At 37.6% G+C, this 27,359-nt stretch overlaps 1 protein-coding gene across 1 annotated transcript in view; it reads left to right on the plus strand.

Annotated features, from left to right (window-relative positions):
* The window catches only part of megf8 (multiple EGF-like-domains 8), a 115,638-nt gene that overhangs the window by 55,500 nt on the left and 32,779 nt on the right, over window positions 1–27,359 (plus strand). Inside the window, exons 16-29 of the mRNA XM_051920590.1 lie at window positions 6,741–6,944; window positions 10,179–10,418; window positions 11,867–11,985; window positions 12,182–12,313; window positions 13,197–13,310; window positions 14,018–14,275; window positions 14,777–14,961; window positions 15,293–15,503; window positions 17,047–17,269; window positions 18,165–18,297; window positions 18,480–18,703; window positions 20,122–20,232; window positions 20,369–20,487; window positions 22,257–22,461. Of these exons, the coding sequence (XP_051776550.1) occupies window positions 6,741–6,944; window positions 10,179–10,418; window positions 11,867–11,985; window positions 12,182–12,313; window positions 13,197–13,310; window positions 14,018–14,275; window positions 14,777–14,961; window positions 15,293–15,503; window positions 17,047–17,269; window positions 18,165–18,297; window positions 18,480–18,703; window positions 20,122–20,232; window positions 20,369–20,487; window positions 22,257–22,461 (2,478 nt within the window). The remainder of the gene's footprint in view (window positions 1–6,740; window positions 6,945–10,178; window positions 10,419–11,866; window positions 11,986–12,181; window positions 12,314–13,196; window positions 13,311–14,017; window positions 14,276–14,776; window positions 14,962–15,292; window positions 15,504–17,046; window positions 17,270–18,164; window positions 18,298–18,479; window positions 18,704–20,121; window positions 20,233–20,368; window positions 20,488–22,256; window positions 22,462–27,359) is intronic.

Here is a 27,359-nt window from a genome sequence, read left to right on the forward strand (position 1 = left end):
TGGAAAAAACCTTAAAGCTTACCAAATACTTCCATTTTCAAGCTATGAAAGTAATTAACTATTGATCTGCATCTTGAGATTGTACACATATTGTAAAACAGCATACTTATTGTTTTAGGAATGAAAAAAAAGAAGCAAGCCTATGTGTTTCACCTCAATGTTTGCCTCCTCCTGTGGCAGCTTTTCAGCCCTTGGGGTGTTTGTCCTGTAGCATATAATTTTCATCAATCATCTTGATCATCAGCTGCAGGTGGAAGCTGCCGTTGCTGTACTTATATATAAGAGCCAGATTTATTGTTATTTACTTACTTACCTTTATTTATAGCACGTCTTTATGTGAAAACAGCAGTGTTAGATGGGAAGGGGAGGGTGGGATCGTGAACGCGACTGAGAGAATAAAACTGAATAGAAAAAAAACAAAGCTAACCTTTACAAGTTTCATACATTTACACTGGCTGTTACAGACTGAAATCAAATGTATGTTTTTATTCTAAAATAGTAAGAATAAGAGCAGCTCACTTCTCAAAACGGACTCGTCCGGGGTCGAACCAGTGAAGTTTTGATTACCAGTCAACAGTTAATACCGTTGTGCCACTGAAGATGTTGTAGCAAATACGTGTCAATGTCGCACCCTAACGCAGGTTCTTTTTGTGCAGTTATATTCTTGAATAGAAGCGCACTTGTTCTGTTATATTTGTACCTTTTGTGAAAGTGTTTATTTGATATTTGGAATTCAGGCTTAACACATTATACACTTCATGTATATGTTTTGTCAATTATTACTAAAACATGAGAAACGTTTCTGTTTTAACGATGTGTTTACTGTACATAGATTGTTGTAGACACAGAACACACATGAAATGCATATATTGCAAATAACGATATCTCTATATATAATCTTCATTTGGATCTTGATCTTTGTTTGTCCGCGAATGAATTAGAAGAAGAAGCACTAGATGGCAGTAGAGAGACAGCTAAAACATAGGCATTGCATTAAGAATCTCCTCCAGGCTTATACTACTGAAGACTGTAGTACTCCAGTCACACCTCAAAACACAGACATTCAAACTAAACAAATTGTTGTGCTTTAAATGAACTAATCTTTATATATAATCTTCATTTGGATCTTGATCTTTGTTTGTCCGCAAATTCCATGCATGCGTAGACCACCTTCCAGTTTAGTACGTTGTTGTTACTCATGGATGTCAACAATGTGCCGGAGTAACGAAAGGGGTGGTGGACAGTGTTACGCTGGTTAGCTCCTGAGGCCTGGTTAGAGAATGAGATTGCTGAAGATAAAAGGTACGTGCCAACGTAACATATGATTGAAAGAAAGACAGTGGGTAAAATGAATGACAACATAACAGCACGTTCCAGAAATTATTATTGTTACGTTGTAGCCGACGAGTACTGCGCGTCTCACAGTTGTACCGTGGCTTGCTCACATGTCAGTGAAGTGATTCCTAATTATGCTTTAAAGAGCCTGGATACCCATGTGTCCCCCTTTTATAACCATTGCTCCGTGTATATTGCCTTACTCTTTGGATTGCCACAGAGCAACCTGCGAGATTGGAGAAAGATTGAGAAGAGATCGTGAGAGGAAACGACAGCGTCGTGAAAACGAGACGGACTGTGAACGGAGAGAAGCAGAAATGCTCCTACACCACCACATAATTACTGTTCGGACAGTGATTCCAAGTAGGCCGTTCCTATCGAATCAATGTCCAAGGGTTTTCTTTTGTAATTTTGTTTCCCTTATAAAAAATCATAATGCTGTGCGACGAAGGGCCCAGTTCACGACTGGAAGCCGCGTTTAAACAGGGAGCCCTTCACAGACAACTTTAACACGCGCAACATAGTTGGGCGCACATGGCTAGTAGTATTTATAAAAGGTGTAATTTTGCTTGACTTCTCACTGTGTACAACTCCAAGCAACTGACATGCAGGTAAACAGACTTGAGCTGAGAAAACTGTGCAGCGGTGGGGGATACACATTTACAGGACAAAAGACGCTGATGGAGAGGTGCAAAGCTATTTAAGGTGGGACGGATATACGGTTTTTTCGTAGTAAAACAACTTTACCATCATTAAATTGCATAATGTTTAAACTAATAAATAATAACAGTAAAATAAATAATAGTGCAACTTCCAGTAATAATACTATTATTTCACGACATCAGGCCCAGGTACATTACACAGTATTCACCATTAAAAATTAAATAAAATAAAACAAGTGCAACTTGGTGATGACATCTTTACCAACTGAACCATCATTAAGGCAAACTGCATTAATATGGAACTTGTTTCAAGCTAAGCTATATACATAAATAATAAAACTGCAACTTGCTATTTGTGGTATGGCCCTATGAAAGCGTATTTGGGAAACGGTGAAGAAAAAAAAATACGAACACAGTGAAGAAAATAAAACTATATGTTGAGAATAAAGTCGACATGTTGACTTTATTCTTGACATTTCCACTTTAATCTTGATGCGTATGTCAAGATTAAAGTCGACATTTCCACTTTATTCTCACCGTTTGTGTCGAGATTAAAGTCGACATTTCTATTTTATTCTCTGTCACAAACTCAACTCAGTGTCATAAAAAGGTTTGGGGCAGCCACCCGTATAATTGGTTTCCTGGCTGCAAAAGTCGTTTTAAGTGAGTACAGCACTGATGTGCACACAACCGAGTCCAAAACAGAACTGAGGGAATAGGGAAAAGGTGGAGGCTTTTAAAGGGGAAGACAGGAAGTGAGGTCAAAGGGGTCGGGCTCATGAAGGTCTTCAGCCATAGGTTCGAGCCCGGACGTGACATCACAAGGGCCGGAGCCGGCAAGATTTCCTTCCATAGGCTCAGTCCTGGAAGTGACGTCAACAGGGCCAGGTGGGATCTCCCGTGAGTGGTCTACAGGAAAGGGAGAAAAAGAGTCAGTGCACTCTGCCACATCCCGGTATGACTTGGAATTGCCCTTACTCAAGCCCTTTAGCTGCCTCCCATGTGCACGTGTGTGACATCTCATAGTTTATTTTGTCATTAAAGTAGAATGTCGTAAACTGAACTTCATCCTAAAATCAATGTTTAATTTATTAGATTTTCTCAAACCCCGTCATAAGTTAATGTAGCACATTAAATGCTTTGTGTTGAGTGTTCCCCGACCCAGTTGTTAATTGCCACGTGCTTCTTAAAATGACTTCCTCTGCACTAAGAGGAGGCACAGGTAGCGATCGCCACACAGAATCCATTCACTTCATTATATTCCTGTTCTCTGGAAATTTAGAATGCCAAGATAAATACTTGATATAATTTTCATGATGAAATGCATTAAAGCAGGTATTAAACATGCACGGTGTGGCGGTAGTGCTGCTCCCTCACAGTAAGGGGTCCCCAGGTGTACATTCAGTGTAGAGAACATTATGGCAGGTGTGACAAGGCTCCAAAAAAACTGGTTGTATGAATGGATATCGCACAGGTTTAACTTGAATATTGTTTAAATGTTAGGTTCATGATCTGGTGGTCGGAGACACGAACACAGAATTCAATGGATGTTCTTCTGAGCAGGCTTTCTTTATTGCATGCGTGCTGTCTCTGTCTGATGCACCAAACCCCTAGTTCCTATCCTTCCTTTTTTCTTTTTCCACATAACCAATCACCACATGATAAATGTCTTTGTGAACTTTAAAATAATCTTCATTATACATGTTTAATTATGCCATCCATTCAGGGTTGCACCCATCCCAGTAATCATTGTGTGCGAGGCAGGAGCAAATCTTGAACGGGCGTCATTACATCGCTGGGTGAATATGAGCAATACATACTGTACACTAGCAGAGTCAATATAGCATAACAAAACCCCACATCCTACATGACTTTGAAAGGAAATTGAAGCACGTGGAGTAAACCCACCAGAAAAGCATTCAAATTCAAGGCAGGGAACACCCAGGACCCCCTTGCTGCGAGGCAGCAGTGCAACCTCCATGCCACTGTGCCCTCACATGATTAATACATGCTTTAATGCATTTCATCATGAAAATGATACCAAGTATTTATCTTAGCATTCTAAATGTTCAGGGAGCAGGAATATCATGAAATTAATGTATTCTGTGTGGTGATTGCTGCCTGCGCCTCCTCTTAGTGCAAGAGGAAGTCAGTTTAAGAAGCACGTAGAGATTAACATGGCTCGGGGAACACTTAACACAAAGCTTTTAATGTGCTACATAACTTACGATGGGGATTGAGAAAATCTAGTAAATTAAATATTCATTTTAATATGAAGTTTAGTTTACGATGTTCTACTTTAATGACAAATAACAAGAATAAAGTCGACATGGCGAGAATAAAAACAAAATGTTGACTTTATTCTCATCATAAGCGTTGAGATTACAGTGGAAATGTCGAGAATAAAGTCAACATGTCATCACACTATTATACCATATCCAGGTACATTACACAGTATTGAAAAAAAATAAAACAAGTACAACTTTTTGGCTTGCAGTATTATCCAGTAGTATAGAAACAGTATTCACACATTTAAACATAATGGTCTACATCCAACCTTTTAAAACCAGACAACAGACACGGCTCCTTTTTTCGGCAAAAGTTCTTCTGTGTCATCATGTTCAACTTTATCATCTGCTACAACTTCAGTTTTGGAATGTTTTCTGTCCATTTTCACTGTTCAGTACCTCCACTAATGCATGTACTCCGTCTCATGTGTGTTTAGCGGTGCAGCAGTGAAAAAGGTTTAAGTGGATTAAACATTTTCCCACTGCGCCACATTATGAACGTTGTTTAGGCTATTTAAACTAGTGTTGCGGTATAAGAAAAATCCATATCATAAAAAAATAAAAAACGTTTTTTGGTATGAACTGGTATACCACCCAGCACTACCTGATTCCTTCTTTCCTTTGCAGAGTCCAAGTCGTCATCCTACCTGTGACGTTGTTCTTTGCACTCTTTTAGGCTCCTTTAGTATGCACAGCTTTTCCCTCCCTATACAGATATTCACTTGCCCCTTCCCTTATAGGTTGAGTCACAAAACAAAACAGAAATTTTAACAAAAGTATCTGATTCTACTGTCCTTGATTATTATTATAGGATGCATTTTCTGCAATACACACATTTATATAAATTCAGTCGCATCATCCATTTTAGGACAAGAGGGCTATACACTACTTAACTGCATGTGAACATACAAATTTAATTATAGTAAGTTGTAGTCTATGTGGACTTTCATCTCTGCAGTTGTACCAGTATATGCCATGCTACATCTGAAGAACAAATAACATTGGCGACTTTCTGATGAGCTGAACTGCAGTAGAAATTATACAAGACTGGTGTCTTGCTTCTTCTGGTGTATTGCACACCCAAAGGTTCAGTGGTTTATGATTTCAGTGAGGTAAAATAAAATCTAATATAAAATGGGAATGGCATTACAGAATTTTTTCATGCAGCTCAGTGTTAGTACATAGCCTACACCAATTTTCATTTGAAGTAAAGAAACAATAGCACAAAGTCAGGAAGTAGCATGCTGTGTGCAGACCTGTAAATATATGAAAATAGTAGTCAGTTTACTTGGTGCTAACACACATTTGAGAAGACAATGAAACAATGTGGAAATTGATAGTATATGAGGTTCTGTCTCAGTAATTCAGTATGTGCATGTAAAAATATAATTTGAATACATATGGCAGAAAGAAAAAATATCTATAAATATGAAGATGAATATTTTGAATCATGTACAGTCACAATGGTTGGGCAGCAGATGTGTACTCAAATCAGAAGAGTTTTTGGCATACTAGCAGCTTTGTTTCTGTACTATTGTACAGAGTATTGTTTGTTACAAGCCGTGGCAGGACATAACTGTTAAAGGAATAGGGTTCCAGAGAGGGATGGAGAATAATATGCAGTCTGAAGCTACAGCAAGTTTGTTCAATTTTGGCATATTTGAGGTGTACCTGTGGAAAATGTAAAACTCCACCCATGATGGCTGCTTTGAGTAGACAAGTGAACATGAAACCTCTTTACCTCAAAGAAAATAGTACCATGAATATGTAATACAACTATTATTAATTTTATTAATAATAATAATTATTATTATGTTATAGTATTATTTCCCATTTACTTTTATTGTCATGAGTATGCCTCAGAAATGAGGGAGGCACATTTTCTTAAACTAAAAACTTTGCTGTTTCAAACTGGATGTGTTTGGTAACTTTTGTTTTTACATTTGGAACCATGCCCCTTGAGCACCATATCAAAACTATTGAATAAGCTAGGTGTTCGTTAAAATTATAAAAATTACGATTGTGACAAAATAACTTCAACTGAAAAAATTCTGGACTTATCCTTTAATATTGTAATGTTTATTGAAATGAGAAGATTTGGTGTCTTGCATGGTGGTTGATTTTATTTTTATACAGAATGAAAATCATAAAGTTGTTCCAAGTGTATAATCTGTATGTGACAAGTTATACAGTATGTTATGTAATGCATAACAAAGAATTTAAGAAACAAAGAAAACTAGAGAGCTGTTCTCATTACAACAAATGTTTTACTTGGCATCTGCTGTGGCAGGCTGATAGCAGATTTAGGAGTGAGCTTGAAGTAAATACAAGTAGATTTTAAGCAGACAAAGTCAATGTATATAATGAAATTCATGTGGTGATTTTTTTGTAGTCATGTTTCTTTTGTATTTAAACCATGTAGATTGCAATTTCTTAACAGCTGTTTTCTTTATAGACGGAAGAGTTGGGCCGATGGACAGTACAGCAAGAAAAGATTTCTCGGCTCCTACAGAGGCCAAATGGGGAGCGCCTGTTCCAAGCTCTAGATCGTGGTAACAAGTATGCAATCCAGGTTGAAGGATACCTCAATAATTCAGGCAATGGCCAAACAAGTGAACTAACCCTCACTTGGAACCGGACTAGTGTACTTGGAGGCAGTGTAAGTTTTTAATATCTTTGTCAATTAGATTTTTCTGCTTTGAAACAAAAAGTTGCTATGTTTCCTAACATATGAAAAGCAGTCTATTATATAATAAAAGCTGAGGTCTGTGTATCCAGTTTCTTAGAGCAATCAGTTTGGCTTTGGTATGATTGGTCAGTTTGGTTTTGCTGATGTGACGAAATAGGAAGTGAGAGTGTGAGACACCTGTGGAGAAGTAATGGTGTATGATCCACACAGAGTGAGTCGCCCTCAAAGACAGCAGGTGTAAAACCAGGCAGGAGGCAAGAAAGTGCTTCCAAGTAATTAGAGGAACAGGACCGAGCTCAAGATAGGGAGTGCCGGGTAAAGAGTCACACACACAAAAATGGAGGAAAGGCGCTGAAGGTACCCGTAGGGCAAGAGATACCAAATATTTTTCTAATTATTATGTTATCTGTCTGTGACAGGTACCTTGGATACTGTTTAAATAGAATAACTAAAATGTGGGGAGAAAAAAAATGGAACAGCTTCATTTACTCTAAAAGTTACATCTCTATTGGCTTAAAGCACTAAAAAAAGAAAAAACTTAAACAGTCTATGTTGCAAAAATATTTTTAACATTTCATATTGCGTCCTGAATTAAAATTATGATATTAACGGATTCCACTGACTGTCTGGTTAATTTTGTGCATTACAAACCAAGATATTGATATTGATTTGGTGGCCCTTTTGTCCGCTATCCTCATTTGAAATTACAGTGAAACCTCTTTTTAACCATGAATATTATATAAATAGTATTGTAATCCTTACTATTTTTTTCATATTGCAAGTATTCATGTTTCTTCACAAACTTTGTTTCTCTTCACACTTTAAGAGTAAACCTAATGAGTAATTTTATACATCAATTCATCCATTTTCTAACCTGCTGATGTGTGATATGGACATTGCAAGCAACACACTTAATTTTATGCATTAATTGACCATGCATACTTAAGCAGTGTGTTCATGTCCAGGTATCAAGCATTAATAATGTTAATACAATATTTAGACTTTGAACATTGATGCTTTTAAACCTTTATACTGATACAAGTTAAAGGACTGATCACATTAAGCAATGCCACATGTATAATTTATTATAAGCTACAGTATCTAACTGATTTTTTTTTTTTTTGTTGAAAATACAAATCCTTGGCAAAATTTGATATCTCACATCCAAGTTTTCATTTTTATCTCAATATTCAGCAATATTACAACTATTATGGAGTGCATATGGGTTGCAACATAAATACATAAAATATTAGTATTACAGATCATTAGGCATGTTCACAAAAATAGTACAGTAATCCCTCCTCCGTCGCGGGGGTTGCGTTCCAGAGCCACCCGCAAAATAAGAAAATCCGCGAAGTAGAAACCATATGTTTATATGGTTATTTTTATATTGTCATGCTTGTAATCTCTCCTGCATCGCGGGGGTTGCGTTCCAGAGCCACCCGCAAAATAAGAAAATCCGCGAAGTAGTAACCATATGTTTATATGGTTTTTTTTATATTGTCATGCTTGGGTCACAGATTTGCGCAGAAACACAGGAGGTTGTAGAGAGACAGGAACTTTATTCAAACATTTGTCTCTTTTTCAAAAGTTTAAACTGTGCTCCATGACAAGACAGAGATGACAGTTCCGTCTCACAATTAAAAGAATGCAAACATATCTTCCTCTTCAAAGGAGTGCGTGTCAGGAGCAGTGATTGTCACAGAGATAGAGAGAAAAGCAAACAAATCAATAGGGCTGTTTGGCTTTTAAGTATGCTAAGCACCACGGCACAAAGCTGTTGAAGGCGGCAGCTCACAACCCCTCCGTCAGGAGCAGACAAAGAGAGAGAGAGACAGAGTTTGTTTTTCAATCAAAAATCAATACGTGCCCTTCAAGCTTTTAAGTATGCGAAGCATGTCGTTTCAGGAAGCAGCTGCACAAAAGATAGCAACGTGAAGATAATCTTTCAGCATTTTTAGACGAGCGTCCGTATCGTCTAGGTGTGCGAACAGCCCCGAAAGGCGAAGCGCGATATAACGAGGGATTACTGTACAACCCTAGATGCAAGTATCAACAAAAGCTTCAGTAATGTCTAACATTGTTTGCATAAAGTGTGATCCAGATTAACTCAATCTTATAGTAAGAATATCATCCTTTTTGCCACCTTCATTTTTTTTCTCTCAAGACAGTCCAAGGCCATCCCATCCAACATGACTTTGCAGAAATTGATAAAGGGTGTCTCAAGCATATCTGCCTACTTTAACTGTATTTGGCTTTAACAGGTATATTTTTAGGTCAGCTAACCCAATAGTAAAGTGTTAACTATTTTTGTAATAGCAGTGGAAAAAGTAAAAATAAATTTGTTATAATAAAGGCTGAATCTCTTCTGTTAAGTTGTATGTTTTGAAGGTCAACTAATTTGGGGATTTTTATAAAATTACTGAATACACCTTTACTTAAGTATAGCATCTGGAGAACATTTCAGCATGTCATTGTTGTAAAAAAAATACCCCAGTCAACAGCTTGTTTGTTTCCTGAGATGGTAGAATTAGGGCTCAAACTCGGCTTACTGGATTACATAGCAACCTTCTTGGCCACAGTGCCCAATGGTCAGTCTGGTTCCTAACTACAAGATTGCATCTTACATAATAGGTCGTTCATTCTAAGCTGCTGCTCTGCTTGCTCTTCCCTTTCATGTGCCTCTTCCTCACTTTGCTACCTATCCTCCCTGAGACAACAACAGGAGGACAACACAGGCCTTTTGAATTGCTCAGTAGCCTGCTTTACCACAGCACTAAAGGAGTTCTCCTATTGCTCAGCTGGGTAGGCGATGGCTTACTGACTTGGAGGGCCCAAGTTTGTGACTAGCCTCTCCATGTGAGATGTAAAAAAGAGAGGATTGGGATCCTGAACAAGTTTTCACAACACAACTTCAAAAATATTGAACTAACTGTCTCCCATAAAAGAGCAAAGAAAAGCAAAAGTAATTAGCAGAAATCAAAATGTTTCACAGAATGGGTAGTTATTGCTGGTCTTGTGTAATCTTATGCGCTTTACTTAAGCACTTGGTACTTTAGTACCTTTATGTAAATGCGAATTGCAGGAATGTAATTTAAAGGGTCATTTGATCTTCTTTCGTGTCAAGTTAAACTTTGTATCACTAATGTCACTTTTTCTTGTCTTTTCTTGGACAACATTTTTTAACATATCATTTGTCTGCAGGAGATTTCTTTCCTGTTTTTGGAACCATTTAGTTCAGATTCCTGCTCTTCATACCGATCCTGCCTTGCCTGCCTTGCTGATCAGTCCTGTGGCTGGTGTCCACATAGCAGTACTTGCCTTCAACGCATTGACTCACATGGCAACACCACCCAGTGTGCTGATGGAACGCTACAGTTTATCTTATCTCCTGCTAACTGCATGCTATGTGAAGATTACCGGGACTGTGAGTCCTGCACTAAGGTGAGTTATGACAACTTTGCAATACGGTATATTGAATCATTAAACTGTCTACCATTTGCTTTAGAATCAATGTGTTCCTTGCCTCTGTCCTTAGCAGGTTACAAAACCAATGGTGATTATTCAGCATAACACTCAATATCACACTTCATAATTGAAATAAAGAAGTGGTTAAATTTCTTACTTTTGCTTTTAAACATATAGGGTTAAACTTACTGAAACAGCCCCAACATTTTCAAGTATTTTTCCAAGCAAAGGAGAGAAAATACTGTTTACAATACGGTATATGAAAAATGTAATTAATGTCTGAAAACTTGAAAGTTGAACAATTTCTTTTTAGGTTATTTTCTCATTAAAGTAATGCATTTAATGTTTTTTTCAAGTTTTAATGTAAACCCAAATGCAGACATTTGTGTATGTACATATGTTCTAAAAAGGCTTTATTACTAACTTCTGCAGTAATATGATTTGCTAAATAGTGCCCTTGGTTAAAAAAATAATAACCTTGGAAAATAGTTCCCATAACATGAGGAGAAAAAAAGTTACATTGACACCATTGTCACTGACAGGTAACAATGTGTATCTACAGATAGGTGGTTTGCATAACACCTGTCGGTGGTGGTGGGGACTCATATTGTTAACAGTTGTACTGGAATTGTATGCATTGATGAGTAGTGTGCTTGTTTATTTGATCCAAATATTCCATATGGCACCAGCCTCATTATCTGTATGTAGTCCATTAAATGATGCGCGTGAGGAACAAGATTACAATAAAAAAATACTTGACTATAAATTGTAACACTAAACATTGAAAATACTGCTTAAAACCAACATATCAATTTGAAAATTGAACATATATAAAGAAAAACACAGTCACAAATGTCAGAATAGTAATCTCAGTGTTATACTGCTGACAGACTGAGGAGATTGCTCCTCTCCCAAACTATGCGACTCTTCAATTCCAGCCGGGGTGGGGGTGGGGGGGTAAACGTTAACATTATTCAAAGTTATTGTCTGTTTTTACCTAAATTTTTATTACTCTTTAATATTGTTTTTTGTATCAGTATGCTGCTGCTGGAGTATGTGAATGTCCCCTTGGGATTAATAAAGTATCTATCTATCTATCTATCTATCTATCTATCTATCTATCTATCTATCTATCTATCTATCTATCTATCTATCTATCTATCTATATCTATGCAACACTTTATCAAATAAATTAATGTTTTACATATATACGGTATTTTGCTGGTTATAATATTCTTAGTGCATTTTTCTAAAGTAAATTATGGAATGTTTTGTTACAATAAAAAAAAATCAGTGAAGATGAAGATTTCCAATGGCTTCAATGTTTTAAAAATGTATACCATGTATTGTACAGGTGAAACTTTATAATCAACAACTCCTGATTTTTTCCTGTGTTAACCCTGTTCCATCTCTTTGCTGTGAAGGACCAATTCTGTGAATGGCAAATTAATAGCAACAAGAAAGGAGACTTTCTCTGTAGTCGAAGGGGTCGCATTGCAGGATCCATTCGTTCTCCCGTTGGCTGCCCAACATTGTGCAACCAGTAAGCAAAAAGTGTTTTCTTTTCCCATTTGTTTTATTATTACTGCCCTAAAAATTTGATCAAATTCATCAATTTCCCAACTCTCAATAATGTCTGTCCTGAAGCATACAGAATTCAAGATTAATTTTCAGCTTTGTAAGAGTAGCTCTATTGTAACAACTATATATCCTGATTTGTACCGAAATATTTATTCTAGGCGAAGCACCTGTGGAGAATGCCTTTCAAATTCTAGTCAGTGTGCTTGGTGCGAGTCGGCACAGGCCTGTTTCTTCTTTGCAGCATATTTAACAAAGTATCCTTTTGGAGAATGCCGTGACTGGTATGATAGGTAAGTGATTTCTTGTTTCTTAACTTATTTTAAATCCCAGAATTTTTTTTTTTTTTTTTTTTTTTTTTATTAATTTCCCTCTAAATCTGGTGTCTGCAAAGTCTGCCCTGGAGGGCCAGAGTAGCTGCAGCTTTTTGTTTTATCCCATTATTTAAATGAGAAGTCATTTATTGCTGTTGAAGCACATATTGCTGAAACAACATTTGTATGCTTTATTTTAGTAGTCTTGCTTGTTAAGATTCCTCACCTTTAATTTCTTATTGTAGTCTTGAACAGCTGTATTCATGGCTTCATGTTAACAGGAATGATAATAATATACGTTATTAATCCACAAGGGGAAATCGTCTTTTTGCATGCCTTTTGGGGATCAGAGAAGTTCTTCATCTAATTTGTTTCTGTTTCCATTTACACCTGTAATTTTTCATGGAGAACTAACTGTTTAATAAAATATTGGAAAGCATAAGTTGAAGACTAAGAATTACTAATCTACTGCAGGCTACAGATCAATTTGGGTGGTATATTTGGGAAAGAAACACATCTACAATATAAAATGATATACCCTGGCAAAATGAAAATTTGAAGAAGCCATAAAATTAAATAAGCTCTGCTATTGGCAAATGATTGAGATCTAATTGTGGCCCTCCAGAACCATATTTGCTGACTCCTGCTCTGAATTATTTACTTTTTAGCACAACACATTTATGGGTATTATTAAAAATTCTTCATGTGTATTGCACAAATAATAATAAGCTCATCTGATTTCCAGTGTTATTTATGATATTTTTACAAGGTCAAAATATTCCTTAAATTTTAATCACGTTATGATACTGCACATCCTGTCAATTTTCTTTAAGTAAGCATTTACCATTTTCCTCTTTTTAAGTGTTCATTCAGTGCCGCAGTGCATGGACTGTTCTCGATATGTCACCTGTCGAGACTGTTTGCAGAACTTTGAATGTGGCTGGTGTGGAAATGAGGCCAATCCTACACTGGGCAGGTACAATAAAATCAATGATAAGGCAACACCTTTTCATAACATGCACACACACACGCACGCTCACACACACACACGTCCACGTCCATGTATGTGTTAGCTAGAGATAAGATGAAAATAAGGTTTGTAGTCCTGAAAGCAGCTGTGAAGTATGTCAGGAGGGAAATGCAGTTCAGTTTCACTCTTGCCTAGTATATACCTGTCTCCTATCAACATGAAGAGTTCTTGACTAAGTCATTAATATCACCATAGAACTACATATAACTTTCAGCAGCTACAAAACACTAGTAATATGAATTATGATCAATGGGCACAACATTAAGAATGCATAATTTTAAATAATTACATACAATATTGTACTTACTATGTTAAGTTTTATACCAAAAGTTGTAAATTAATTGCAACAAAGAACCTCCTATCATTCACTCAACATTTCTCACTTGTTTCTCTGTTCTTTTCACTGAAAAATTCCCTTTATTGTTTCTTATTACTTCAATTCTAATATCAAAACAAATGTAAAAAAAAAATAATAATAATTTTAATAATTGGTACATTACCTGTCCTGTTAAATTACAAAGTGTTTGATCTCTCTTCCTTTTCTCTTCTTTGAAGTTCCTGTTATTTGCATTGCTGTCAATAGGAATAATAACCATGGCTGTGAAATTACTATTAATTTATATAATTTCTCTCTCTTGTCCTTTTCTTTCTAGCTGCTTACATGGTGACTTTTCTGGCCTCAAGGATTCACACTACCCAAACTGCTCAGTTGCTGTTTCTGAGAGATTTGTTAGTCTTCCTCCTGAAGAGCCATCACTCTGGTCATATCGAACATGCCCAGATGTTGATGAGTGCCAATTAGGAATGCATTCTTGCCATGCCTTTGCAACATGTCACAATACATTGGATTCTTTTGAGTGCCACTGCAACCGCGGTTACACTGGAGATGGTGTCACCCACTGCAATAAAACGTAAGATGCCTGTTTTACAAATAGTCACATGCATCTTAACTAAGTTTCAAACAAGCATATGTACTATTTTACCAGTTTTACGTTTAAATTTAGCCAGAAAATGGTCTAAGAAGGTCTCTGTTATTTGCTAACTGAAAGGTGCCCCCATGTAGACAAGAAAATTAGGGAATCTTGTATATTCACAACAAATAACAATAATCCAAGCAATATCTGGTGATAAAGTGTTTTTTAAGAATGTGGCTGTTTCTGTTTAAAATGTGGGTAATTAAACAAAAAAGTTGGATCGTCACCTAAAGTATCTATCTATCTATCTATCTATCTATCTATCTATCTATCTATCTATCTATCTATCTATCTATCTATCTATCTATCTATCTATCTATCTATCTATCTATCTATCTATCTATCTATCTATCTATCTGTTTAAAAGCTGACCATATCTTATTTCCATGCTGCTCAAAATTAAGAGTATCTTACGATTATTAAAATTTCCCTCCTTAGCTGTTACAATGAATGCATGCATGGTGAATGCAGTGGTCCCCCTGACTACATGTGCATCTGTCATTTGGGATGGACATCTAATAGTAGTTCTGTTAACCAGACGGGTATAGAGTGTGATCTAGACTGCGGCTGCAATTTCCACAGTACCTGTCAGGCAGGCCTGGGCCTCTGTGATCACTGTCAAGGTAGGTACTATTTCTTTCTAACATGTACTTCATCTTTTCTGAGTGCCAGTGATGTTATATACAATTTTTCATCTATGTAGCTAGTTTATTATTCTTCCTGACAACTTCTTCAGGTGACTATCCTGCTGTTTTTACTTTGAATCTTCGCTATTGACATTCTTATTGCATTATCTGTAAATAGAGGGTGTTATTCTTTTTGCATTAATATCTAGTTTAGGTATGCGTCAATGCACATTGCAATCTAAATGTGGTTACTTAAATCTTTTTACACTTATGGATTATACTTTTACTAGGTTGTGTATTTTTTTTCTCTTTTTTTTTTTTCTCCCAGGCTGGACAATGGGTGAGCATTGTGAACACTGCTGGCCAGGTAGTTTTGGCAGTGCTCTAGACCCTGGAGGCTGCAAGCAGTGTGCATGTAATGGACATGGGTTGGAGTCATTGGGTATCTGTAATGTAACATCTGGAGTTTGCTTCTGTGAAGGGTCTACAGAGGGAGAGTACTGTGAGAGGTGTGTAGCAGGTTATTATGGGGACCCCAGGTAAGAATATGTTACTTTTTTCATTCTTTGTTGCTCTTGTCTGTCATTATATTGAAAAAATAAATAATGTACACATTTTTCTGTGCAGTTTTAGCAGCTGAAGAAACATTACACATTGAGAATTAATTGAGAAAGTCTCATTTACTTTGCTTAAGTAATGCAAAGCAGTACATTATACAGTGACTTTAAAAGGAAGCTGAGATGTGACTTCATACACATTTTGCAATAATAATTATTTAGTAGTGTAATATGTACCTGAATTATATCTCAATCATTTGTGGGCATTATATAAGTGGTACATAGGCAATGCCAGACCGTATGGCAGTTGTACTTTATATTTACGGCAATTTGTCAAATCGTCTGTCTTTATTTCAGTAAATTAATTCTGTTCCATTTTTTTTATTAAACACTCCTTTTATAACAAAAAGTCTGGCTTGCCAACTCTTGGGTATTTGAAAAAGATGCAGCTATCGCTTTCATTTTTGTTGCATTTACCCAAAGTAAGAAAACAGCCCACATCATATAGCCTGTATCGAAATCTGTATCGATTTAATATTCTAAAGTATTAATTAATATTTTTAAAGTATTGCTACTATTCAAATCGGAAGGTATTGGGGGGGGGGGGGGGGGGGGGTTGTTTTAAGCTGTGTACTGTTGTGGGACATGATGTGTTAAGTATAAAATTCATTCTATACAAGTTAATGTCTGTCTCTTAACATACTGTTTTTATAGAATCCTATATATCGCTTAAATAAGTGAATGGAATTGTTAGAGTTATCAAGGTGACTTTGTTATGCAGAGAATTACTAAATGTATTAACTATACCTAACACAGTGTACATGGTTTTTCTGAAAGGTAGAACAGAAATCTTTAATTTAAATATTAATTTATTTTTTGTGTATATTGTAAACCCCATTCTCTTATCTCAAACGTTGATAACATGATTGAAGGAGTATCTAGCACTATATATTTCTTGTCTTTTAATCACTAATTATTACAAATTACAAATTATTTCACTTATCTTTGCACATGCACAATTTCTGCATACATTTGCTTTCAAAAGACTTAAATGGAGTAGTTAGTTATACTTCATATCAATTAGTAACAGAAAAAATTTAATATTTAGTATTTTGTAGCGGGGAAAATAAAGTTAAAAAAATCTCTTAAGTGTGCAATGAGTTCTGAAACTTTCAAGCATGAACATAATAAAATGTGTGATTTTTTTTTAGTACAAGAGCTGGAAATTTTCCTGATTTCTAAATTTCTTTGGTAGTGAAGTGGTAGTGTTGGGGGACAGACTGCTTTTTAAAGGAGGATAAGTATGGGGCAGGAGAAGTTTCTAATGGCAACTGCTAGCCAAGATTTTATTCATATAAACATAATTGAGTAGAAGTATGGATACGCCTTCACATCACATTTCTTTTTTAACTTGGTCTGAGAATTTTTGTTTAGATGCATACTTTTTATTTTCTAGAGAGTTTTGTAACCTATTTAAGGAACTTTGTGAATTTGAGTGGACTTATGTTTTTGTGTTACTGACCAGGAATAATGGAACCTGTTACCAGCAATGCAGTGGACGAAACTTCCTATCAAGCATTACTTCCTCAGCACTGGGCTCAGCAAAGGGAATGACTGTTTCTGAGCAGGGCCTATCATACTGTCTGTGGGTGTTGTCCACCACAAACATCTTGGAACCATGTCCCATTGAAAGCCGATGTCCAAGCATCAGTCTCACTATACAACCTGACATACACACACACTGTACAGTAAGTATCCACATCAGAAAACAATTTTTTCATATTCTTTAAAGAGTGTTATAAATAGCTTGGTTACATCTAGTATTTGAGTATGAACTTCAATGGTGTTTTATGTCATTTAATAAAGTATGCAGTGACGCATTTTAAACTAGAAAATAATAAACAGTCTGGATGATTAGACCCATTCAGCTAATTTTTGCAGTACACAAAGCAACATATTATGCGAGTATGCAGTAATTGTAACAGTGCTAGACTGGCTAAAAATGTTTTCATGCTCACAGCTTACAAAGTTAGTAACATTACAGTCACATTGAATACAAGTCATGCAACAAATGCTCTCACAAGAAAAAGAGAAAACACCATGCCAGCCCTTTGTATGATGAAGAATACTAATTCTGTGAATATATAGTGCATCGATGTTGCTATGAGAGACTTTGGTATGCTTTGATATAGTGGATTTTAAGTTAAATACAAAACTGAATGTCTTCATTCACCCTGGAGATGTGAAGTTCAGCTGTAGTTTACTAGGATGCTATGGTCTTTTCAGCAAATACATGTTCGTAACAAAAACATGTATCTTTAGAGATCTGTTTATGGTAAAATCTACACTTCACAGCAGCTGAGGATCACTAGCACCCTCAGTTGGTATACCTTCAGAGGAGTTATCCACATGCAGAAATTCATTTTTTGTCTTTTTGTAAACCATATTAATATTAACGTTATTTTGATCAGCTGAAACATGATACTCTAGTTATGTGAAATTATTACTTAAGAGCAGCATCATTTTGTCCAGATTCCCTGCTCCAAACTAACAATCCCTACATAATTGGAATAAGAATTTCAGTCTGTTTGTTTTGTTTTTCACTTACTCTTTGTGTACTTAAAGGTCTGTTTTTTTTAACAGAATAACTACTTGTTTGTGTTTGATGGACTTCCTGAATTTCTCAACAATGGTGTTGTGCGTTCTGACCGCAATCTCATTGGTGTCTTTTGTGGCACCAGCAGGACAGATCCCATAACAATTGAAGCTTCTTCAGGTATCTTGAAATCCCTTCTACTCTTTCTAAAATATGTCAATCTACTGTATTTACTTTTTTGTTTTTTAACCTGAACAAACAGTTGATTCAGACTCAACTAGAGAACAATAAAGGTGCTCTTTGGTTAGATGTACTCTTATGATCTTGTCTCTCTCTTTTTTTTTCCTCTCTTTTTTACATAGGTATTGTAACAGTGTATTTTGAGGCCAATGTGACAGATGTGCCTGGCTCCCATGGCTTCAACACCACCTACCGTGTAAGCCGCTGCCAGTCAGGCTGCTCAGCCAATCAGGAGTGTGTGAATAGACGTTGTGTGTGCAAAAATCGATTTGCTGGACCTGATTGCTCTCTGGTGGTGTGCCCAAGTGACTGTGACTCTAGCAAAGGCCATGGCATCTGTAATATGGTATGTACTAGTTTAGGTGTATTTTTTCTTATAATGTGAGATCTTGATCAGAGTAGTAGTCCCAGAAGTCAGATTAGGTAGGAAAAAATGATAAATGTTTTGGAGTAGCCTTTGATGTAAACAGATAGAACAGATAATGTGCTTCATTCATTTTAGTTTCCTTTGTATTACAGTGTTTGTATATCTTTTTGAAGAATGTCTTAACACAACTGTGTTTATGCGATAAGGGGTGATTGCTGCCAAAGTGTAACATTTTGTCTGCATAGCATTCTTTGCGATAAACACTTGTGATCAAAGTGGAGTCATTACCTCTTATAATGGAAATGTCCATAAATTGATGCGTCTGTATTTCTTTTTTCCATGTTGAACTGAATTGCAGGGAATACTGAGTTTAATTTCTGTGGAATTCATTTAGCTGGTCACTTTTTATTATGACAAATGTTTCGTTGACGTAGCGTGTCCAAAGTTTAGGTATGAACTGAGTCAGAGGCACGCTTTCAAATCACTGCATAATGCGGGCTTTAAAAGAAGGACATCCAGAAGCTCAGGAATAAAAAAATGATTGTAAGATATGTGATTCATTTTCTCCCTTTGTAGATTTCTAGCTGTATATATGTGTATATACAGTAAAACCTTGATTATCTGTCAGGGGTCAGGACTGAGGCCGTGATGGATAACCGAACATCTATTTTTAAAAATGATATACTGTAGGTTAGCGAATAGTTATATTTATTTACAAAAGAAAATATAATATATTATTTACAAAATTAATTCATATAATATTGTAACAACCAGCGTAATAAGGAAGCACAACTCAAAGGTACTGGAGTTTTCTACGTTTTACCTGGAGTCTTTGTTCTGTAACAAATGGTGCCCTGTCTTATACTCTATTATCTGGGTTGTGGAGCACACCTCCAAAACAATAAAAGGAAGTGTTCCTACCAATCAGTTTATCTCCTGTCACTCACATTCCTTTTTGCTCTATACCGCAAACACTTCTGCGTATTGTCTCCTGACTGTCTACTCAAAACTTCCTTCCACCACACCTTCCTTTTTCCCCTAACTTTTCCTGTCCCTCATCTCCTAACAGATGTGTCTGTCTGTTTCTCTATTAACCAATCAGTATTCAAAAATCAACATCGTTGTCCAAGACTTTAACGCTATAGTGGTTTGCCCAGCCTGACAGCAATAGACGCTCATTTAAAGTTATTCCCTTTTCTGTTGCTGCCTTAAGCTGTTTTTAACCACCATAGTTAACATTATTACAACAATGTAATGGCCTCTGGCTGTTCACACTAATTTCTGGAGGATATATCTTGTTTTTGAGTATTGTGTAGGTCCAAATATTGTAATAGTTTTTATGGAATACTTAAAACTACTTTTTCATGCTCTAAATGTTTGCTTTTTTACAATTGTAGAGTTTGGGGCTGTGTGTTTGTTCTAATGGCTATGCTGGCCCAGATTGTTCCACACCTGTGGATTCTGGAAAAGTTATCTGGGAGACACTTATGGATACACAATACACAACTGTAAGTATGCATTTTGTTCTGAAACATTTATGTGATCTTTGATTTAGTTACATTTTTCCTACTGCTCAACCATAATCTTACTGTTAATTAACCCTTCAGCTACTTAACTTCCATCTTTCTGTCCTTGTTCTTTCAGAATAAAGCTCATCGTTTTTTGCTCCGAATGGGCCATTCTTTAGTTGAGGGCCCAGATTCTACACTTTGGATGTTTGGTGGATTGTCTCTTCTGGAGGGCATTCTTGGTAACGTTTATAGGTAGGGGACTCTAAATTGAAACCTTTTACTTTGTCTATTATAATGTGTTAAATTATGAATTAGATATATTATTAAGATTCTAATATAGAGTGTTAATTTATCTGTAGGTATAGATGTTGTGGAAGCCAGCCACGGACACAGACAGACAGACAGACACTGGGACGTCTATAAAAGGCACACGTTTATTCATATTTACAGTTCTCACACACACAGTGCTCCAGCACTAGTCACCCTCTTTAAAGTCCCTCCAAGGGTCCTTCACCGCCTCCACTCCTCTCCACCGAGCTCCGTCCTCTTCCTCCTGACTGCAGCTTTGAATGGAGGGAGGCGGTCCCTTTTAAGTCCACCCGGACGTGCTCCAGGTGCCTTCTGACGAGCTTCCGGAAGCACTTCCTGGTGTGGCGGAAGTGCTGCACAAGCACCCGGAAGCACTCCAGGTGTCTCCGGTAATCCTTCCGCCAGCACCTCCGGGTGTGGCAGAAGTGCTGACGTCTAGGGCTTCACGGGCATCCGGCACCCCCCTGGCGGTGACCACGGGCTCCTATAGGGTTGAGCTTCCATGCTCCATTCCCGTGGCCCCCATACAAACCAGGGCGGCCGCCGTCTCGTGGTCCAGAGGAGGCGTAGTCCTTCTCCCGGTCCTTCTAGGCATCCCGGCTGGGCACCGCCTCCAGCTACCTGCCACAATATTAAAACAGACAACTGAATTGCATTGACAGCTGCAATAAATGTTTGGTGATATTAACCCTTGGCTATTTAAATACAGTATAAATTTAGCCTTTGCTGACTTATAACATTAAAATTGCTAGCCTTCTGCTCTGTCCTTCACTTTAACACTGCAGGTTTCGTCAAATATCAAAAAAGGTTACTTAGTGTATAGGGTTATGGTGGTTTATATATAATGCTTCTTTAATTATATTGAATCAACAAAATATGTTATATGTATTATGGCTTACTGCACTGAACATTGTTCAGTTGCTGTTTAATGCTACAGATTTATAGGACAGTTTTGATATATGCAATGGTTGTAGAGAGGAAAGTTACAACACATTTAAATTGATTTTATTTTATGGCTAACGAGACATAAATTACTTTTGATGGGTAATAAATAGTTGTAACTGGTTCAGTAGGTGAAGTTTATACATAAGCCATATGGTATAGAATGGTTAAGTTAATATTTCTTTGTATAATGCTATACATTCTGATACTACTTCAAATAATTATACTAATAATTGGGATTAATTGATAATCTACACACTGTCCAACAGATTCAAATTAAAATCCTCACCAATAATTGAACATACATTAAAAAACAGAAGAAAAATGAAAATGGAAGGAAATTAATAAAGAAACAAAGTGTTCCAACAGACAACTAATATTTCCAAATATAATGACACCATACATTAGACTAATGGGACAATAGAGAAAAGGACAGAAAACCTGTTAGTCTAATTGATTTGTCAGGTATGGAGGCTTGACAGTTTCATCTACCACCAATCTGTCTGTTACAGTCAGAACACAGGCATTGACTTGCTGGGATCACAGAAGTACTGAATCCTCAAATTTTAAACTCCATCACCTTAACCACTAGTCCACTCTGCTTCACCAGTAAATGAAGTAAAGAGACAAACTGTACAATTGTTTCCACTGTATTTGTACTACTTTTATTTATTTATTTTTATTTTTGTACCGCTTGCCTACAGTGCGTATATTTGCCTAACATGTATTTTCAGGTCCTGATTCTCTACTGGTGGTTTCTTGTCTAACAGATACTCAATTCCAGAGCGTCGGTGGACTCAGATGTTGACCAGCACAACTGATGGTAGTCCAGGACCATGTCCAAGATATTTTCATGCTGCTGCTTATGTCCCAGGCCACAACACTATGTTTGTTGTAGGTGGGCTTACTGAGAAAGGTGTGGCAAGTGATATGTGGGGTCTGAATTTAACTACTCTACAGTGGAAACAAGAATCTGTAAGTAGCAGAGAATGTGCATGTTGTAGTTAATTATTTGTATGCTCTTGAAAGGTTTGTTTTCACGAGTGTAAAGTAAAAATGTGTTAATTCTTGCCTGTGGTGATGTTATAAATAGTCTTTTTAATAGATGTGTTACATTACCTGTTGGTTTTAAATACACTGCCAATATATATCAAGAATTTTGCTATATGGATAGTGTAGATCTGCCTCAATACTGCATATTTGTGTAACCAGTGAAAACTCTCAAAATATCAATCAGTCACCACTCCCTTCAAACTAAACATCTGAAATTTTAAGAGGCAATAGTTTAATTTTTAACAAAGAAATATGTTTTGCTATATAATCAAATTCATCCTAGTGGCATGCATGTACATATACACAAGAGAATGTTTTATGTTTGATGTATTAAGAGAAGCAACAGTAAAGCCAAACAAGTTTTATGCTTTTAGCATAGCATCCATGAATACTGATGCACTTATTACAAGATTACCAAGGTTTTTCTTTGTCACTCTTCCTTGTGCACCTGCTTTTCTGTAGGTTACTTGATGTCTTTATTACTGGCATAGGAAATTCCATAGATGTAGCTTTTCAAGGAGAATAAGCTGGATGTGGTATCTCTCCAAATCCATAGTTTTCATAAAGTATCCTTTGCTACCCCATGCAGAAACATTATTGTGAAATAAGAGGGCAAATCATTATAAGTTTTCTCCAGTGATTTTCCTCAGTTTGCTGTCACAAACCCCATAGCAATATAGCATAATATATATATGGGCCTTTTGTGGCCAGTAAGCAATGAAAACTTCACTCTCAATATCATAAAAAAAATATCATAAAAACTGGATATGTGATCTTGTCAGCACAGGCTTGAGCATTGAAATTCTTTGTTGTTGGAGAATCACCATGCTTTCATTGATTCAGTTGTTTGTCTGGACTCTTGAGTTATAGTGATGCATCAAGTTTCATTCACAGTAAAAAAAAAAAAAAAATACAATACTCCAAATCCAAATTCTGGAGTGCGAGATTCTCCTTTATAATGTTAGATACAATGATGCATCATTTCAGAATTCAACTTTCTGGTCATCTATCTTGCACAAACCCTACTGATATTTAACTGTTCATAAAGAATGGATTAAACTGATCCATAATTCAAGCCTATAATATCTGCTATCTCACACACCGTTTGACTTCAATTCTGTAATATGATTTGCTCCAAAATGTCATTTTTTCCTTTTTTGAACTTGGCCCTCCAGACTTCTTTGCATGCTTTGACAGGACTTGAACAAGACTAGTCACCACCAGTGCACTGAGAGATCTTCAGCTAACAGAGCGAAAAAGAGAGCACTCTGACTATTAAAACAACTTTCACACTTCCATTATTCAATGGAGGTCCCTTGGCAGAGCCTGTTGTGGACTGTACACTGAAAAATTCTTTAATGAAAACTTAGTTATAAAATTATATGTTATGAGTGGTTCTTTTATTAATTTTATTTTGTTGCCATTATGGCTTTAAGGTGGCACTGAATGTGGAATAACCTTTCCACAAGTGCATTTCCCAGCATTGAACCAGGTCCATTTGTGAAACTAACATTCCAAATCAGACTCTTTTGCCATTCCTTGTTGCCCTGGCACTGAAGCAAGAAAATTGCCCAATAAACAAACGACAAATGTTAGAAACTTATAATTCACTTATTTTAATGTACAGCAACTAGTCTTAGGGCACTTACAAAATCAGCACGGTAGAAATAATATAAAAGTTTTGGGTTATCTCTCATACATTTGTGTGATTTTTTTTTTTTGTCACAGGAAGCACATTCTAGGATGACTTTTACATTTTGTACTTTACTATGTTTGTCTGAATTCACATTTCACCCAAATTCACTACCTTATTGGCAGCACATGAAATTATTAATTAAAAACATGCACAAAAATCTGTATGAATAAGAGTTACATTTTTTTTTGCATTGAAAAACTATTTATTTTAAAACCATCTTAGTTTATATGGACTAAAATGACATATTTGAGAGATACGAGTAGATAGATAGATAGATAGATACATACATACATACATACATACATACATACATACATACATACATACATACATACATACTTTATTAATCCCAGGGAGAAATTCACATATTCCAGCAGCAAAAAATATTAAATTAAAGAGTGATAAAAAATGCAGGTAAAAAAAACAGACAATAACTTGAATAATGTTCAAAGTTTACCCCCTCTGGTGGAACTGAAGAGTCGCATAGTTTGGGGGAGGAATGATCTTCTCAGTCTGTCAGTGGAGCAGGACAGTGACAGCAGTCTGTCGCTGAAACTGCTCCTCTGTCTGGAGATAACACTGTTTAATGGATGTAGTGGATTCTCCATAATTGATAGGAGCCTGCTGAGCGCCCTTCGCTCTGCCACAGATGTTAAACTGTCCAGCTCTATGCCAACAATAGAGCCTGCCTTCCTCACCAGTTTGTCCAGGCGTGAGGCATCCTTCTTCTTAATGCTGCCTCCCCCAGCACACCACTGCGTAGAAGAGGGCACTCGCCACAACCATCTGATAGAACATCTGCAGCATCTTACTGCAGATGTTGAAGGATGCCAGTCTTCTAAGGAAGTACAGGCGGCTCTGTCCTTTCTTGCACAGAGAATCAGTATTGGCAGTCCAGTCTAATTTATCGTCCAGCTGCACTCCTAGGTATTTATAGGTCTGCACCCTCTGCACACAGTCACCTCTGATGATCACGGGGTCCATGAGGGGCCTGGGTCTCCTAAAATCCACCACCAGTTCCTTGGTTTTGCTGGTGTTCAGTTGTAGGTGGTTTAAGTCGCACCATTTAACAAAGTCCTGATGAGGTTTCTATACTCCTCCTCCTGCCCACTCCTGATGCAGCCCACGATAGCAGTGTCGTCAGCAAACTTTTGCACGTGGCGGGACTCCGAGTTATATTGGAAGTCCGATGTATATAGGCTGAATAGGACCGGAGAAAGTACAGTCCCCTGCGGCACTCCTGTGTTGCTGACCACAATGTCAGATCTGCAATTCCCGAGACGCACATACTGAGGTCTGTTTGTAAGATAGTCCCACGATCCATGCCACCAGGTATGAATCTACTCCCATCTCTGTCAGCTTGTCCCTAAGGAGCAGAGGTTGGATGGTGTTGAAGGCGCTAGAGAAGTCTAGAAACATAATTCTTACAGCGCCACTGCCTCTGTCCAAGTGGGAGAGGGATCGATGTAGCATATAGATGATGGCATCTTCCGCTCCCACTTTCTCCTGGTATGCGAACTGCAGAGGGTCGAGGGCGTGTTGGACCTGTGGCCTCAGGTGGTGAAGCAGCAGCCGCTCCATGGTCTTCATCACATGTGATGTTAGAGCGACAGGCCGGAAGTCATTCAGCTCACCAGGATGTGATACCTTTGGGACTGGGGTGATGCAAGATGTTTTCCAAAGCCTCGGGACTTTCCCCCTGTTCCAGGCTCAGGTTGAAGATGCGCTGTAGAGGACCCCCCAGCTCTGATGCACAGACCTTCAGCAGTCGTGGCGATACTCCATCTGGACCTGCTGCTTTGCTGGCACGAAGTTTCCTCAGCTCTCTGCTCACTTGCGCTGCTGTAATTGTGGGTGGGGATGTCTCTCCTATGTTGGTATCAGCAGAAGGATGTGTAGAGAGTGCAGTACTCCAAGGTGAGAGTGGGTTAGGGTGGTCAAACCTGTTAAAGAAGATGTTCATTTGGTTTGCTCTCTTCACGTCTCTCTCGATGGTGGCACCCCGCTTCGAGCTGCAGCCAGTGATGATCTTCATCCCATCCCACACTTCCTTCATGCTGTTGTTCTGCAACTTCTGCTCCAGCTTTCTCCTGTACTGCTCCTTCGCCGCCCTGAGCTGGACTCGGAGTTCCTTCTGCACGCGCTTGAGCTCATGCTGATCACCGTCTTTAAAGGCCCTTTTCTTCTGGTTCAAAAGGCCCTTGATGTCACTTGTAATCCATGGCTTGTTGTTAGCATAGCAGCGTACAGTTCTTACTGGAATTAAAGTGTCCATACAGAAGTTGATGTAGTCAGTAGTGCAGTCAACAACCTCCTCAATGTTCTCACTATGTGATCCCTGCAGGATATCCCAATCTGTAGTTCCAAAACATTGTCTCAGAGCATTCTCAGCCTCCGGGGTCCACTTCCTGAATGATCGTTTGGTTACAGGTAGGACTCTCACTTTTGGTTTGTACAGTGAGGCTGAAGCAGAACCAGGTTAAGATCTCCTTTCCCAAGCGCAGGCAGTGGGGTGGCACTGTATGCGTCTTTAACGTTTGCATACAGTAAATCAATAGTCTTATTTCCCCGGGTGTTGCAGTCCACATACTGGGAGAATGCAGGTAATGTTTTGTCCAGCGTCACATGGTTAAAGTCTCCAGCGATTAGCACAAGTGCCTCGGGGTGCTGCGTTTGTAACTTAGCAACAGCAGAATGGATGATGTCACTCGCTATCTCCACATCCGCCCGAGGAGGAATATACACGATGACAACAATGACTTGTCCAAACTCTCTGGGCAAGTAATAGGGACGCAGACTTATGGCCAACAGTTCGATGTCCCTGCAGCAAGTGGAGATTTTGACTTTAACATGTCCAGAGTTACACCACCGTGTATTAACATAGAGAGCGAGTCCTCCTCCTTTGTGCTTCCCACAGGTACTTGCGTCTCTGTCCGCTCTAACTGTGCTAAACCCGGGTAGCTCCACATTAGCATCTGGGATGGTGTTAGTTAGCCACGTTTCGCAGAAACACAACAAACTGCATTCTCTGTAGGTTCTGACATTTTTCACCAGCGCAGCCAGTTCGTCGATCTTATTTGAGATTGAGTTCACATTCCCCAGAATAACAGAAGGCACCGAAGGT

Source organism: Erpetoichthys calabaricus, chromosome 17, assembly GCF_900747795.2.
Source record: "Erpetoichthys calabaricus chromosome 17, fErpCal1.3, whole genome shotgun sequence".
NCBI classification, from domain to species: Eukaryota; Metazoa; Chordata; class Cladistia; order Polypteriformes; family Polypteridae; genus Erpetoichthys; species Erpetoichthys calabaricus.